A 17,416-nucleotide genomic window follows, 5' to 3' on the forward strand; every position below is an offset into this window, starting at 1 on the left:
CTGCCTCATTTGCAGTTCCCACTCTGCAGGTCCCACCTGCTCTAATGTGGTGACAATTAGAGACCTCAGAAACCTAACAGGTCACATGAGCATCTATACTGATTAGTATGGACTTTAACTGGCAGCTTGTCACAGCCAAGAACCACTTGGGAACACCAGGCCGGCTTGTGGCACATCTGTAGAGACTAACATGAGAATAACCAGCCCATTCTGGGAGGCTTCACTGCCTAACCAGTGCATGCTCAACACAAGATAGAGCAATCTAGCTCAGAGCAAACACACAAGCAAGGGCGAGTTCATTCCCTTTGCTCTTGACAGTAGATGTCACGTGACAAGCTGTCTGAATCTGCTTTGGCTTCTTCCTGTTGGGCCTTGGACGAGGTAACTCCATTTAACCTGTTACCTTCAGTCACGTAGGGCACAGGTAGAGGGCGTGATTAACAAGTCTCTACCTCCAGAGATTTAAATATTAATGAATTATCAAAAGGCCAGGGGCGTAGCTAATTAAGTTATTCCCTCCCCTTTCTCCCTTCCCTATAAGACTGGTCTCCCCTGGCTTTTGGGGGGGAAGCGCGTACCAGTTGCGCCCATTCACCATGCCATGAACAATAAAAGCTTTGGAAAACCGGACTCCACATGTCCATGGTCTCTCCGCCTGATTCCCAGCTTTTGGAACCTACAGCTGCGTGAATGTGGGATCCTCCGCTGGCGGCGCGCGGCGCAGGAAGCCCTGATGCCCGACCGCCCTGAGACTCTGTCGCCGTACTCCCTGCCCCCCCCCCCTTGCCGTCGAGATTTCTTCCCCACATCTCCCAGAATGCTGGGCAGTGGTTTCCCTGTGCTGTTGTTGGCAGAGCATCTGTCACAGCAGCAGAAATGAAATGACAGCACAGCCTGTGGCTGCTTCTATCACAGATGCTAGTATTAACACCATCGCAGCCCCAGATCCCTTCACGGCACACTCTGACCAGCCTGTGCCTTTCTTGGATAATTTCACACTGAATTCAAACTTCAGCAGTTCCAGCTGGAGCGCTGAGGTCTGAAGGAAGTGTATCCTCTTTTCCTATAACTTACACTTGTGGTTTTCTTTCTAAGCCAAAAAGGAAGCAGTGAGTGGTTGCTCTGAAAGCACATAGCTCTCTAGGACACATTTCCACTGCCTCCTGGGTAAAACCCTCCCACGCCCTTCTGCAGACGGCAAGTGTACTCACATTCCATTGGAAAACTCACTCATCACCGGCCGAAGGCTTGTGAATGTGAGGATGGGTATGAGAGCAAAGGGGAGCTGGAAAACAGAAAACAGGAGTCACACGGCGTGTCAGAGGATGGCGTAGGCGTGTCAGATGAGGTTACGTGGGTGTGTCAGTTTCCACCTCTAAAGCTGTGAGAAAACACGAACTCGGTGTTTCAGAAGGGGTTATCTTGCTTACACTTTTGGGTCACAGGATACCACTGAGAAGCAGGGGCAGGGCCTGAGCAGGAACGTTGGGGAATGCTGGTGATCGGCACTGGCCTGGCTCTGGGATGCTGTTCCCCCATAACATCCATCATGGAAACTTCTTCTCTTGACATTCCTGCTTCCCAGCAATACATATGGCTCAGAGTACGTGAGTACCACAGATACCAACCACATGGTTCACAGAAAGGAATCATAAGCCCGGTCTTAGCTACCGACACCATGGGTAACAGTTATTCCGATCACCTCGCCTTGGCTAAACATTTTTTTTTTTAAGATTTTTTTATGTATATGAGTACACTGTCACTGACTTCAAACATACCAGAAGAGGACACCAGATCCCATTACAGATGGTTGTGAGCCACCATGTGGTTGCTGGGAATTGAACTCAGGACCTCTGGAAGAGCAGCCAGTGCTCTTAACCGCTGACACTTCTCTCCAGCCCCCAAACATTATTTTTAATCCAGCACTAATCATGATCTTAAGTGTCTCTGTTTAAACAAAAAACACACTGGGGGCTGAGACGGCTCAGTGCTTAAGAACGCTCACTTGGCTGTTCGTGCAGAGGCCCCAGGTCCAGTTCCCAGCATCCACACAGCAGCTCACAATGTCTGTAACTCCAGTGCCAGGGGATCTGATGTCTTCTTCTGAACTCTTCTGGTTCCAGGTGCGCACGCGCACGCGCACACACACACACACCACACACAAAGGTAAAACACTGATACACATATGTAGGGGTGGTTCTGATGCAAAGGTCCTGTTCCCTCCTTAGTTCTTGATCTATCAATAAAGAAGCCACAGGCCAATTGCTGGGCTAACAAATAGGTGGAACTTCTGGGTCTCCAGAGGCAAGAGACAGATGGAAGAGAGAGAGGAAGGGAGAGTTCGTCATGCTTTGGAGAAAAGCCACGCAGCCACGTGAGATGTCAGGTGGAGTGGCCATGTCACAGTTGGGAACGCTGAGCTGAGACTGGATGTAACTGAGGAGCTGAAGTTGAGGGCAGGTGGAGAGGTGCGGAGCTAAGAGTATTGAGAAGGGCAGCCTTCTCCAGGCAGGGGATAAGTAATGCCAGCAATTATGCAAAAAGGCAAGCTGAAATTGATCAATGTGTGTGTCTGTTTTTTATCTGTGGATCCAACATTCTCTGGGTGGGGTCTGGTAGCGCGGTTCATTCCGGAGCTTGGGGGGTAGTAAAGCTACAGGCAACACACATAAATGAGAATAAATAAATGACATACTGGATGTGATTGTCTCGTCAGCTCCATAGGCTTAGCAGTGTTCTTAGAACTCACTGAATGATTTACCTTGCTGCATTAGTGAGCTACAAGGCTCACTAATTAGTAGACTTTTAATTATCACTAATTTACTTATCTGTGTGAGAGAGATGGGCAGATTGAGTGGGGAGATAGGTAGACAGACAGACATGGATGGACTGATGGATGGGCATGCCCGTGCCATGGCTGAATGCAGAGATGAGAGGACAATCCTGTGAGACAGTGTCCCTCCTTCTACTGCATCTCCGGGGACCACATCTAGGTCTTCAGGCTTGGACAACTGCATAGCTATCGCCTGATCCACTGAGCCATCTTGGTGGTCTCAACGTTGCGGTGCTCAGCATAGCTCATCATGTCCACTGATGAGGCTCCAAGCCTCTTCCTTCCCCTCGTCACCGGGTCCGGCGTGAGGCTTGGTGCCCAAGGGTAAGTCAGTGTTGGCTCCGTGCAGCGTGAGCCTCCCCAGCCCCCTCTCACCTGCAAGCTCTGCAGAACATTCAGGAAATCGTTCATCCCTGTCAGATGTTCCACGTCTTGGAAGACGGCGACGAGCAGGGTGGGAATGATGGCGATAGACCGAGTCAGGATCACTCGGGCAAAGCGCGACCATTTTAGGTTCAGGAATCCCTGAAAGGAAGCATGGACACTAGTGACCGTCCGTGACAGGAGAAAGAGAGATGCCTGGGGAAGTCAGGAACCCTTTAGAAGCACAGGGCTAGACACTCCACGCTGTGCTAATCCCTCCATTTTACCCCGGCACACACCTCCATGACAAACTGGCCAGAATAGGTTCCAGTCATGGTGGAGCTCTGACCGGCAGCCAGGATCCCCACCGCCCAGATGTAGAGAGCCGCAGGCCCGAAGTAACATCCAAGCACAACACCCTGGGAAAGGGAGGGAGAGACAGGCTTGTCAGTGACCTGCTTAGATAACACCCAGAGCAGCAGCCCTCTGCAGCACCTTCCTCTGCTCGGGAACATCAGCACACAAGTATCATGCCGGGCACTGCACAGAAGTGATGCTGATTCGGATGTGACATGGAGGCTTCCAACCTCGCTCTGCTGCTGCCCTGCATCCCTCAGCCCAGCCCTCCCTCCTCTCTATGCTCCTGGGCCTTCATCTCTAACCTCTACCTTAAACAATCAAGAGGCAGAGCCCACACTTCCCAAACAACTCTTTGATGCACCTTTCTGGTGAGTGGAGGGAGGCGTGCAGACAGTGCGGTACACTCTGTTCCTGGGGTCACAACGGATCACTAGCCCCAGCAGAGCCTAGTGACCCAACTTCACCAAGCTCCTCCTCTGCCATTCCAGCCAGCACCTGCAGAACCTTAGGAGCCCCTGCTGTGCAACCTTTCAGCCCATCAGCTACCTGCCCCTGCCCCCTGGCCCCATAGAACCCCAAATATGTTCCTGGCATATGGGCCCCCAAAATAAAAGATACTCAGGAGCTATGCTCAGATCTGAAACAAACTCAGAGGCCAGAGATTATGCTACCATCTCTGCTGCAAACAGCATGCTTACCCCTTTGTAGATATCCACGGCCAGGGTAGAGTTGTCACTGGGAAAGAGGTCAGCATGGGGGCTGCTGTTGTTTCTGCAGACATCAACCTAAAGCCCAAAGCAGTGTAAGGCAATGTGTAGCTTAGAAGAACCCGTAAGAGCTCCCTTATCTGTCTCACCAAATTTCTCTGCGAGAGACAAGCTATAGGACCTGCTCCAGGAGGGTCACGATCATGACGCAGGCACAGCCAGAGCACTGCCACCTGCAACCTCCCCCAGGCTTTAATATCTCAAAGCATCAATGTTCACTGAGAGAGTGCATGGCAGTATGCAACTACTGGGGCATTATAAATTAAAATAAGAGGAGAGAGCACACTAGGAGGCTCCCATGACAACATTCAGAGGCTGAGATACAAGAAACCCAAAGCTGAGGCCAGACTGGGCTGTACAGAGAGAACCTATATAAAAAACCAAAACTAAACTAAAAGACACGCCCAGTGTGGTGGTGCACACCTTTAATTTCAGTACTTGAGAGGCATGGGCAGGCTGATTCCTGTGAATTCTAGATCAGCCTAGTCTATTTAGTGAATTTCAAGTCTCCAGCCAGGGCTACACAGTGAGTCCCTTTTTCAAAAACCAAAACCCAAATCAAAACAAAAAAGAGAAGACAAAGTAGAGGCTTCAAATGTAAGAGGACGTCAGGAGTCAGACACAAGCAGGGGTCAAAGGTCCTGTAGAAACAGAGTGGTTATGAGTAGGTAGGAGTCTGGATGAGGCTGGGTGAAAGGCCTGCCTAGCACCATGTGTGCATGCACAGGGCCCTGGGTTCAACTCTAAACAACAACAAAACTCAAAAAAAACCCAAACTAACAAAATACACAGGCAGCAGGAATTAAGACACAGAACGCAAATGACTCGAGTCTTGTCCTGCACAGCGAGTGCTTCTGTTTTGGGGACTCCCTCTAACCTGGCCTCAGCTCAAACATCGGGAGGAGCAGAGCAGATAGGTGGGCAGAAGCTAACAGGAAGGAACAGAAATGCCAGGATGAGAGCAGGAGACAAGTGGAGTCCAAGGCCAGCTCCTCCTGGCCCCAGACTGGATGTGGGCGGTACCTAGGCTTCAGACAGACTCCCCTGGGTCATTGTTCTTGTCTGCCCCACCCCAGCATGCAGTTCACCCTGGCACTCACCACCTGCTCATTGGTTTTCTCAAAAAATGCTTCAGCAAAGACAGAAACGACAAAGACGTTGATGATAAAGGAGACAAAGAGTGCGATGCAGGACTCGATGAAGAAGTACTTGTTGGCCTCTCGTACTTCCTGCTTATTGGCCCGGTTCACCTGCCTAGACTAGAGAGAACAGCAGCAGGCAGTCACTTTCCGCCAGGAGCACAGTCTCTCTGTAACAACTCACAAGTCTGCAGTCAGCTGGATAAAGGAGGAGGCCTCAGCTCCCTGAGCCAGGAGACTCCCCAACCTCTGACAACACTGCACAACCCCCACGTAGGGGAGCCAGTGACCAGGTGACTCCCGAGCTCCCAGAGACTGTGGGAGGACCACAGACTAACCTCAGTCCTGAGGCTACTGGACGAATCACCAAGTGTCTGAACTATCTCAGCGAAGGAGGAAAGTCCTTCCCTCCTGACCTCCTGAAGAACACTCGCCCAGCATTTTGTGGACATTTTTTCTGGTCAATTTGGTGATAAACCCTGACCAGCCAGCCTTGGAAAGCCTGCTTGCTCAGAGCTCTAACAGTGCGGTACAGAGAGGCGCCGCTCACCTTGACCAAGGCAGAGTGCAGGTACATGTTGTGCGGCATGATCACGGCTCCCACGATGCCCACGGCCTGCTCCACCTGAGGGGTGCGGCAGCCTGAACAGGACGGCACGAACATGCCCCTGAGAACTTGGCTTTGGCTGGGCTTCACTGTAATATACTACACAGCAACACAGCACCCGTTAGCCTTCACTGCAGCAGGAAATGGAGAGCAGCAGCAGGCAGAACTGGCACCCTTCACTCCCCTCCCTCCTCTGTAGCAGCTACCCGGAACATGAAGAGTATGAAGTCAGCAAGGACTCGCCTAGGATTCGCAAGGCCCCGAGTCTGACCCCAGCATCATCAACGAAAAGGAATTAAGGGAGACGTGGTCTGAGCATAAACTGCCCCACAGGCTCACAGCCAGACTCAGGTCCTGTCCGGCTGTACTATTTTGAGAGGTGGTATAAACACTGGCAGTGTAACCTACCTAGATGTAGGTCAATGTCCTGCTTCCTGTCTGCACTGAGGTAAAGTCTCCCACACACATCTCCTGCCCAAGGAGCTACAGGCCAGACCAAGCCTCTGAAACCCTAGCTAAACAGACCTTTCCTCCTCCTGTTATTTTCCACAGTATTTGGTTACAATTACACAAAGATGACTAATACCAGGGCTCAGAGGATTCAGGACTGTATATTCTGAATAGCTTACATTACACTTTGAGAGGTATAGTGCAGATATGCAGAGAACACAGTGTTCTGAGGTAAGGAACTGGCTGAAGCTCTCTCTGTTGTTATCTGCATCACTGTAGCTGCTGACACAGACCCAACAACAGTCCAGCTTGAACCTGGCTCCACACACCCTTCTTCATCTGCTCATCTAGAAACCAGCTGTGCTGTCACGCGTGTGTGAGGCGTGGGTGGTCCCTGAGCACACGAGTGTGTGGGGAGTGAGTGGTCCCTGAGCACATAAGTCTGCAGGGAAGGGGGTCGTGCTCACTCCAACTTCCTCTTGGGACAGAATTTCTCTTCAAGACAACCTAGAATTTTTTTGGGACAACCTAGAAAAATTGACTCACAGACTAAACATCTTTTTAATGTTTAAGCAGGCCTGTAAGTAAAAACCAGTTTATAACAAATGGACATTTAAAAAGGTACAAATAATGGTATTAATCCCTAGGGATGGGCAAAGAACAAGCCAAGAAAATAATCAGTCACCTATAACTCACCAACAGTCTGTCTTACTCTGGAGCCCTGGCTGCCCTGGCACTCTCCAGGTAGATCAGGCAGGCCCCACACTCAGAGAGACCAGCCTGCTCCCTCTCCTTAGCAGCTAGTAAAGGTGTACACCACCCTGTCCAGCTCACCATCAGCTGTTTTAATAAAGGAAACAGCCAGGCTATGATTAATTAATTTCAGCCCTGGTAAGCTCAAACAGAACCGCTTTGAGTTAGCAGCAGTTAGTAATAACCCTGAAGCCTCCTCTCTATTCCACTCCAGAGCTGTTCTGTGTCAAGGGAGCTAACCTGGGACCAAAAATGATGGTCCTGAAAGGTCCTGAGGAGTCTAGTCATTTTTGATGCCCCCAAAAATCTCTATAGGCCTTCCTGCACATGAGTCCTTCCTGCACATGAGCCCTTCCTGCATATGAATCCCTGCCATAGACTGTATTATATCCCTTTCAGAGCAGCCCAGAAGTACCTGGCTTTTTGCTGACTCAATACAATTCAACTATTCTGCATTATTGCTTTTTATAATAAAAGACTACAAATGAGACAAAATGAAACTTTGTTTTAAACTGTTAACAGCCTGCAACACTTGCCTCATATCCAAACGTGAGGGCCATGATAGTGATGAGAAAGCCAAAAAATGCTTCCAGCTTCCGCAAGCCTGAAGAGGAAGTGCAGCAGTGAGCACGGAGGACAGGCGTCCCCACAGCCGTGTGCCCGAAGCTGGCGGCTGGGACTTACCCACCTGCTCCAGGCCTTACCATATTTGTCCAAAAAGAGAAATACAAAAGTATCTGCGATGGTGATGAGAACTCCACCCCATAAGGGAACCCTAGATCAGAGATAAGAAGAGTGATTAAAGACCCAGTGAAGATTTCTTCACATCCTGTCCAACACCAAACATCCGGGAAAGCTAGGTCCTATGGAGGAGCAATAGTGGGGGAAGCAGAAGCCCATCCACTGGAACTCTAATTGAGAGCCTGCTGTGTCAGACGTGTGGGACACACAGCTGAAAAACATGGGGTCGTATGCAGAAGGACCTCACTGTGCAGTGGGATAAGCAGACTTGCAGATAAGTAACCGTGACACAAAATGTGCACACTCCACTTAATTAGAAGTGCATACAGCCCGTCCTGGGAATGGAAGACGGATAGTACCACAGCTGGGGGATAAGGTGGCTCAGACTAGTTGAATTCTGAACACTAAACATGAGCTAGCTTTTCACTTCCACTCTGGCTTTGGAACCCAGCTTAGTACTGACAATGTTCTAGAGGGAAGCCCCACCCCAACCTCCCAGCAGACAGGAGATTGACAAGTGTTCTAGGGAGAAGCCCCGCCCCCACCTCCCAGCAGACAGGAGATTGACAAGTGTTCTAGAGGGAAGCCCCAACCCCACCTTCCTGCAGACAGGAGATTGATGGCAATGGCTGAGCCAATGACTTCCTGCATATCAGAACCAATGATTGCCAACTCCACCATCAGCCACAGGATGATCCGTGGGACCTACAAAACAAAGAGTGGTTCTGATAATTCGTTTTTGTTCAGGATTTAGACTTTGTCATAGACCCACAGTCAGCCATACATAGCCCTCACTGGAGAACTAGCAGAACTCAGCCCTCCGCGGCACATCACAGAGTAGAAAAGAACTTCCTGTGGGACACTGTGAACCAAGGGCAGGGCGCCAACCCAGCTCTTCAGTTCTCCTTAATTCTTTTCAGGAGAAGAATGGGATTTCTTTTCATTATTTTCCACTTACTCTCTTGCCTAGAGACAATCTAAAAAGTTACAGAGGAAAATAAATATACAAATGTGCTCCAAATGGGAGTCAAGAGAGAACGGGAAATAAGAAATTAAAACCTCTAACTTGCCCCTAACTACAGTTGCAAAACAAACATGGGACAGACTTTATCATTTTAAGTTTAATAAAAATATACAAGAAGAGAAAAAGATATGTGCAAAAGTATTCAAGGTAAGGGGCTTAAAAAGATGGCCCAGTGGCTAAGGGCATGTACTGCTCTGGCAGAAGACGAGACTAAATGCCAGCTCCCAGCACCCATGTCTTGCTGTTCCCAATTCCCTCAAGGGTCCAGCCTGTACCCACCACTCTGCCTCTAAAGCCGCTACAGACAGCTACACTCACATGCACACACCCAAATACATACACATACAATCTTAAAAAATAAAAACAAATCTCTTTTTAAAAGTATTCAAAGTAAACATTCAGAACAGACAGAAAACAGCAAACCAGGAAACTAAATCTGGACCAGCAGATGAGTGGAAAGGCAAACAGTTAATGTTGGTTTACTGGTGCTAGGAAGCCCGTAGATACTTAAGACACAAAGTTTCCTGTCACAAATACACATTATGTGCACAAATAAAGAGAAACTAAAGGGAATTATAAAACAGCAAAACCTTCTAAAAAAATTGGTAAAAATAATTTATATTTATCACATATGATAGATAGCACATGCCTACAACACCAGTGTTGGGGGCCGACTTTTAGCAGAAAGCGGCTATCAGCTTTGCAGCCATCTTGAGCCATATACCCTGACAGGAGACTTGGATTACAATAGCCTACAACAGCTGAGCACACTCTGATACCCAGGACTTTCCTTGGGTGTGTGAGATTAAAGGTGTGTGAGATTAAAGGTGTGTGACTTAAAGGTGTGACTTAGAGATCAGATTTAGAGACAAGACCTAAGGGCATGATTAAAGGTGTGACCAAAAGGCGTGGCTTAGAAGTGAGACATATAAAAGGAACAGAAAAATTTGGAGTAACAGATTCAGACACTAGGAGTAGGAGTAGACATTAGACACTCAGAAGAGAACAAATTGAGTACAACTAGGAACTAGGAGGAGTACAACTAGGGACTAGGAACTAGGGACTAGGAACTCAAGACTTGGGACTTGGACTAGGAAGAGAGACTGAAGAATAAACGGGATTGACTCACACTCTGTCTGGTCTACATTCTTCGAATCTGTCCTCACTCACTCTCTTGCTGAACCCCGACCCATGGGCCGGAGCAACATTTTAGGCCGCCCAAAGTGGGGCAGCTCGGGCCCCAACATTTTTGGCACCTAAACGTGGGCTAGTGCGGGCCTCAACACACCAGCACTCAGGAATTCCAGCAGGATGACCAAGAGTTCAAGAACATCCTAAGCTACAGAGAGAAACAGTCAGTCAGTCAGTCAGTCAGACTGACATACTGATGACTGATAGACCAGCCTAGGAGAATCAAGAAGAAAAATTCACGCTCACGGTCAGAAGTGAGACTAAGCATCTAGGGCACATTCAAAGGAGGCCCACTTCATATCTAAGATAAAACTAACTTGAAAATGTCCTCGGCCATGCCCGGAGTAGTTCAATCTCTGGGGATTGGTTAAGTGTTTGTGAGAAGCACTGCCTGGCCCCAGGGTCTCCCAATAGCAGTCATTCACATTTTAGGTGGTGGTAAGGCACTCAGAAGGAAGAAATAGGGCAGAGCAAACTGATAATATTCAGCAAATTCAAAGCTCCTACAACATATACTTTATTAAAAGAAAACATATTTTTCAAGAACAAGAGTGACTGGTAGAAGCTTCCTCATGCAAAATTTACTAAGGAAACGGTGTGCAGCTGTAACTCTCCCAGGAAACTGGTGTGTGCATGTAACTCTAGGAAGCAGAAACAGACATTAGGTGTTCTAGGCCATCCTTGGCTAAGTACAGGGTTCAATGCCAGCCTGGTCTACATGAGTCTGTCTCAAAATGGCAACGAAAAATCAAGTCCCATATTAGATTCTGAAGGAGAGACACGGACTGACGGCAAGAGAGATGGTAGGATCCCTTCAGTACTTCCAGTTTCAGGGACACCGACTCCAAGCCCTCCACAGCTCTGTGCAGACTGCAGCCAAGACCTGATGCCAGACACACAGACTCCTCTAAGGCAGCAGATAGTCAGGACAATGTGCTGCTCACCTTGGGATACTGACGGTGGCAAACTTCAGCAAGATGCAAGCCGGTGACCACTCCAAGTCTCGCTGCAAGGCGCTGGAGCAGCAGCCCCACGATGGTGGCCAACAGGAGCACCCAGAGCAACTGAGGAGAAAACACCCAGCACTCATTAGGCAGTTGAGAAAGACACCCAAGGCTCATTAGGCACCTGGGACATAGCTCCGTCAAGACAAAGTCAGGTCAGGAATATGGTTCCACGTTCTGTATCAGCTTCTACACATGACCCACGAGGCGGCTGCATCTCTGTGTCTCTCAGCTGGTGTCTCTCCTAAGGAAATTATGTGGATAAACAAAAGCCCACACACCATTTCACACAGGAGTCGCTGTCCATGCAGGCCTGTGCACACGGGGACAGTGATGGAGATGTGCTGGCTGACTGAGAAGGCCATGGGCTCAGTGTCTGAATACAGTTGGTGGAACTGTCTGGCAAGGAACACAAAGTGTGCTATTGTTGGGGGGATGTGCACGGGGGGGGGGGGTTTGAGGGCCATTCTAAGTGCCTTTTCCGCTTCCTGTCTGGTGATCAAGATGAGCTCTCAGCTGCTCCTGCTGCCACCATCATGAACTGTAACCCTCTGAAACTGCAAGCCCAACTAAGTTGTTCTGTTTTATACGTTGTCTTGTCACAGCGTTGTTACAGGATTAGAAAAGTAACTCAGACAGAAGGTTGGAGACACCAAGCTCCCCACTACATGACAACGCACGAGCCATGTGATTACATACTGAGAGAAAAACTGCTCATACAGAAACAACCACACAGCATCTAAGCAACCACGCCCAGAGCCCAGAGCCCAGGGGGCAGCACAGCACACAGCTAACAGCTACCTGTACACACTCAGGCGTTACAGCTACCTGTACACACTCAGGCGTTACAGCTACCTGTACACACTCAGGAGTTACAGCACACTCACCGTTGATATGTGTATATTTTTATACATATAAATGTATACATTACATTTGCCTGTTTCTCACAACCGAGAATCGCTCTGCCATGAACTGCATACCCTGTGATAGATCTTTGTACCCTTGACTAGTAAATTATAAAGTAGATTATTATCTGAGTCAGGCGTGATTGCACAAACCTTTTATTTCAGTATTTGGAAAGCAGAAGCCAGCCTGGTCTACAGAGTGAGTTCCAGGACAGCTATGTAGGGAGATCCCGCCTCAAAAAAACTAAAATAAATAAATAAGTAAAAAGACTATATTATCATCTGCATAGACTTCATTCATGGCATAGCTGACTTTTACATTTTCAGTGTGTGTAAGCTGTCAGCTCATCTGTTGTTTTCATCAGTGGTATTAATCTACAGAGAACCTGCAGTAAGTGCACATGAGTAGACACACACAGTTCACACCTGTGTTTTTCAAGGGGTTAGCTCTCCCTGAAGGTACAGCCTGAGGCTGCTCAGTGAGAGCAAGAGAAGCGATGTAAGAGCGTAATGAGTGCTCAAAAGGACAGGGAGAGCCCGGCAAGTCCATCCGAGATAGCCCACAAGGTTCGAGTCCATCCCCAGCACTGCAAAAATTGCAGTAACAATAACAACAATGAAAACTTGCTTTTCAGCTGGGATAAAACTGGAGCTCACCTTAAATCCAGCCACTGCACCAGACTGCAAATCAGATTCAATGTTTCCTGGATCCAGGTAGGCAATGCTCATAAGAAAGCCAGGCCCCGTGAATGCCCAGAGTTTACGGAAGCTAAAACAAGAGTGCTGTAAAAGAGAGAGGAAATGCAGTCTGAGTATCACCCATTCTAATGCCCTGTAAAAGAGAGAGGAAATGCAGTCTGAGTATCACCCACTCTAATGCCCTGTAAAAGAGAGAGGAAATGCAGTCTGAGTGTCACCCATTCTAATGCTCTACTATTTTTTCACGCGTGAAGAAGCAACACCAGCTGCAGAGGACCAGGGTGGACACTGCACGAGCCTGTGCTCCATGGCCGGCTCATCCACTTTTTACCAATAAGATGGCCTCTTCTCTCAGTGGCAGCCCTTTCTTTACCTGCTCTCCATAACTCGGTCCAAACTGAAGTAACAGGGCACCTTTGTGCCCACCCACTTCCCACACAGGAGCAGACCCACGTTTGAAAAAGAGTAACACAAAATCCACACTTTCATAATTTTAAAGCAACGCTCACTGAGCCACTCAGCATCCCTGTTTGAAGCCTTCCCATAATGCCTGGCTTATTCTGATGACAAACAATGCAGCTGTCAGAGACTGGCTGCCGAGGTGAGACCTGCGGCTGTCGAGCGTAAGTGGTGAGCAGAACCTTCCCTTTCCCCAGGACACAGGGTCCCCTGCACGGACTGTCACTGACCTCCTCCTCAGGAATGGGGATTTTCTCGTCAAAGTAGGTGGTGAAAGGTTCCTCAGAGTCCCCGGTGGAGTGTGGGAGGGAAGAGTTGCTGTAGGCAGGGTTGATGGCGCCAAGGCTGGCAGAGTCTCCATGGTCCCCAGAAGCACCATCTGAGTCAACATAAGAACCCACTAAGGAGCATTCTCAATGATGCTGAAATCAAAGCCTTCACCCTGACGGACATCTGACCCGCGTCTGGTAGCCGCTCCCTGTCACTGAAACGGTCTTAGACCCAGCTCGGCCCACAAGAGACCAGTTTGGTTTCAGTACAGTGTATCCTCAACAGTTTATTAATCAACATTCTAAGTAAATGTATGCATGTATACACGTATATATTTACTTAAAAGAGAGCGTCTAATATGTAGAGACCAGCCTGAAGCCCAGGATGACTATAAACGTGACCCCTCTCTTACCTCCAGGCCCCACGTGCTGGGACCACAGCCACAGGCCACCATACTAGGTTTTCTGTAGCACTGATGACTAAGCCCAGGGCGTCACGCATGCTAGGCAAGCACTCTGTAACTAAGTTACATCCCCAGCCCAATTAATTTTTTTACAGGTGGTACATGCACATGGTTGAAAACAGACGGACAAGCGGACTGTGGTATAAGCCTGCTTCCTATTCTGTCATGCAGGAGGTAGGAAAAAAGACTGAGATTGCAGGGTCAGCCTGGGCTAAACCTAGACCCTATCTCAAAGGAAAGAAAAAGAAGTTCAAAAGCCTGCAGGAGCGCTCCGGGTCCTAGGTCAGTCTAATGTAGATCTCATTAACCCTTTGAGAATGTCACGCAGTGCACTGCTCATACTCATCCTTCGCCCCCTTTATCTCCGTCAGATCCACTCTCCCTCCTCCCACTCTGTGCTCCCTGATCAGTGTCACAGTACTTCTCTTACTCCACACTTCTATGCCCACTGGGTAACTTTTAGAATCACCTCACTTTTCTCTAAGAACACTGCCATGCTTGAGAGGCTAAATCAAGAGGATCGTAAGTCTGCCATCAACCTGGGCTACAATTTAACAAGACTTTGACTTGAACAACTCACACTTAGGACTCAACACTGACACACGAGGCCACTAGTAACCTGGAATCTAGTTTTTAAGAGAAACTAAGTCAGTCAGCTAGGACATTCTCCGTCCCATCACTAGGTAGGAACCACTCTAAGAATCATTCTTGGAAATGACACAACAGAAGAGAACTGGACAACCCTGACAGAGTTGAGGCTCAAGATGGCACTTGCAAGCAGGAGGAACAGGAGTCCTGACTAAGGCCTACACACAGGGCTGAAGGGCTAGTGGTCACGGGTGCTGGCACCCTGTGACAGCGGGGATCACAGAAGCCTGATAGCAGTGCTTCCACAAGGTCCGTATTTTACAGTTAATGTTAAATGCCAGGAGGGAAGGCCCTGCAGAAAAGGGCTAATCTACCTACCCAAAGCCTACAAAGTCTACTCTGCCGCAGGCATCAGATGGCTAGGTTGAACCACAGAACAAAGCTTTCTTCTCTTTCCCATAAATCCCAATAACCAACCCAAAAAATCAGAGCTGACTCTAGGAAACTGGTCTAGTCTACATAGCTGTCACTATTCAGGAAGAAGTGGGGACTCTAGGGGGGCTCAGGTTCAGAAAGGACTCGGGGTAAAGCAGAGCATGGAGAGCTTGCCCTGTGAGCCTCAGCTTCTGCCACGTACACTGAAACACGGGCAAACACAGCCAGCATGCTAGAGGTCACTGCCAAGCCTGGGAGTGACCTTGTCCTTGCATTATTGCAAGCAGAAACCAAATCAGCTAGTCATGACTCAGCGGCAGTTAGAAATAAAGACATGAGGCAGAACTCTATGACTATAGATTCATTTTCGTTCCTACCCTGTCACCAGATAAGACTTCTGATTGGACTTCTTAGGACAGACAGCAAGAGGGCCAGCCTGTCACTGCCTAAGCCCAACCCCATGTAGATAACGGCTCAAAGCTGTAAGTTACCGTCTGGCATCTTTTCTTCAGGGTCCAACACCATGGTAGATACCGGAGGGTCTGTGCTCTTAGAATAGGATTCTGTAAGAGAAAAGAGAGGGGAGAATTAGCAAGGATAGAACTAACACTTTGTCAAGGTATGGCTGAAAGAAACAATGTATGCAGGAAAGAAACAATCCCTCTGCTCCATTAGCTAAACCTGAAAATAATCACAGCTTTCAGGATTAGAGACATTCACAGAAACAATAGAATGCAAGGCCAGAAAGACTGTGAGGCTGGGAGCTAGCAAGCCCCAACCAGCCTGAGCTATGTGCACTCGCTCAGTGCTGGGGGTTTAGACAGCACCAGGACCACACTTGGTTCTCGTGGGTGCTGGGTTCCACTCCTGTGGGTCCTTGTGCAAGCACAGCAGATATACCAGCACTCCAGCCAGCCAATCTGCTTCACTATGCACAAACAGGCTGCCAATCATCAAGACTCTGCCTCAGTATCACCCCAAATATCTAACACCTGAATAGTCTGCTGAACAGAAAGCAGCCAGGTTTGTAATAACAAACTTTGGGAGATGGCGGCAGGAGGACAGGGAGATCAAGACCATCAACTCTAAGGCCAGTGTTAGGTCAGCCTGGGATACGTGAGATCCTGTCTCAGAACAAAGCAAACACAGCAATGAATAAAAAAATGAAGGGAAGTGGTCTAGAACTCTCTGGCCTACCTAACAATTGAAACACATGGTTCAGTTTTCTGGAAGGGCATGGCAGGCACCTTTCAAGGAGGGCCACTGTCCCCCAGAGGGAGAACTACAGTCACTTCCAGTCTCACTCAACCCTCTGGAAATTGGGAGAAGACACACACCCATAGGCTAGACTGCCCAAGGGCCTCAGAGAATGTTGAGGCACCGGCAGGCCCTATCTGTGGGATTCTCTGGGCTCCATCTACGGGAAGTGGCGCTTCTCTGGCAGCCGGTGGCATATGAAGGTGCTGTATCCCACCAGCCGGACTGGGGAGCATCAGGAAGCTGACACAGTCATGCAACACACCCTCAACTTGGCTTCACCAAAAAGGCTGAACTAATTTTTTACACACATTTATTTATTTATTTATTTATTTTGCAGGGAAAAATGTGTGGGTGCAATCTAACTTGACAGAGTTGATTCTCTTCTTCTGCTATGTGGGTCCCTAGGGCAGAACTCAGCCAGGCTTCTAGGCAACCGGCTTCTTTATCTTCTTAGAAATCTCACTATCCCTTAAAAGATTGGGCTTTCCAACTCTGGACCTTCTTACTCTGTAATCTTTGTGTCCTTGGTTCCAGATACATAAGAGAGAGCAGATGTCATTACTGATCGTTCTCTCTTCTTGTCCAGTGGGCTGCTCCCATCCCAACCCTCTACCATTTTTGGTTTTTTTTTTTAATTCTTTTTTTTTCCTTTTGTTTTTTGTTTGGGTTTCTTCCCTGGCTGTCCTGGCTCACTCTGTAGGCCAGGTTAGCCTCAAACTCAGAGCCTCCTGCTTCTGGCTCACAGGCGCTGGGATTAAAGGCGGGCACCACCACCCCCGGCTGGACATTCTTCAGGAACCAACGTGCTGACTCTTACTGAATTCTATCACCCAGACTCCAAAGGTTTCACCTGTCTTCTGGGGTATAAAACACACCATCGTCTGTTAACTTAGAAACACATCTTTCCCTCAGCTGTCATCAAGGCCAAGCATTTTACTGCAGCAGACAACTGACCCTGCCAGCCACCAGACCCCATGGCACTCATCAGTCCAGGCTCTTCCTTCCACATACGGTGCAGCCACACCTCTGACCACTCGCGGGTTCAGATCACAGCACAGCTGGGAGGAGCTCTGCGGCTTTCTAGTTAAGTAAGGCTAGACACCCA

The 17,416-nt window shown here is 48.7% G+C and overlaps 1 protein-coding gene across 3 annotated transcripts in view; it reads right to left on the reverse strand.

The window, feature by feature from the left end:
• The window catches only part of Slc11a2 (solute carrier family 11 member 2), a 37,296-nt gene that overhangs the window by 10,116 nt on the left and 9,764 nt on the right, over positions 1-17,416 (reverse strand). For all 3 annotated transcript variants that reach the window (XM_034516520.2, XM_034516521.2, XM_076912087.1), the window contains exons 2-14: positions 15,543-15,614; positions 13,526-13,674; positions 12,795-12,920; positions 11,173-11,292; positions 8,612-8,718; positions 7,977-8,047; positions 7,809-7,876; positions 6,013-6,168; positions 5,424-5,582; positions 4,255-4,341; positions 3,496-3,615; positions 3,209-3,358; positions 1,212-1,285 (exon numbers count right to left, since the gene is read on the reverse strand). In XM_034516520.2, coding sequence (XP_034372411.2) covers positions 1,212-1,285; positions 3,209-3,358; positions 3,496-3,615; positions 4,255-4,341; positions 5,424-5,582; positions 6,013-6,168; positions 7,809-7,876; positions 7,977-8,047; positions 8,612-8,718; positions 11,173-11,292; positions 12,795-12,920; positions 13,526-13,674; positions 15,543-15,614 — 1,459 coding nt within the window. The remainder of the gene's footprint in view (positions 1-1,211; positions 1,286-3,208; positions 3,359-3,495; positions 3,616-4,254; positions 4,342-5,423; positions 5,583-6,012; positions 6,169-7,808; positions 7,877-7,976; positions 8,048-8,611; positions 8,719-11,172; positions 11,293-12,794; positions 12,921-13,525; positions 13,675-15,542; positions 15,615-17,416) is intronic.

This window comes from Arvicanthis niloticus, chromosome 13, assembly GCF_011762505.2.
Source record: "Arvicanthis niloticus isolate mArvNil1 chromosome 13, mArvNil1.pat.X, whole genome shotgun sequence".
In the NCBI taxonomy this organism is placed as follows: Eukaryota; Metazoa; Chordata; class Mammalia; order Rodentia; family Muridae; genus Arvicanthis; species Arvicanthis niloticus.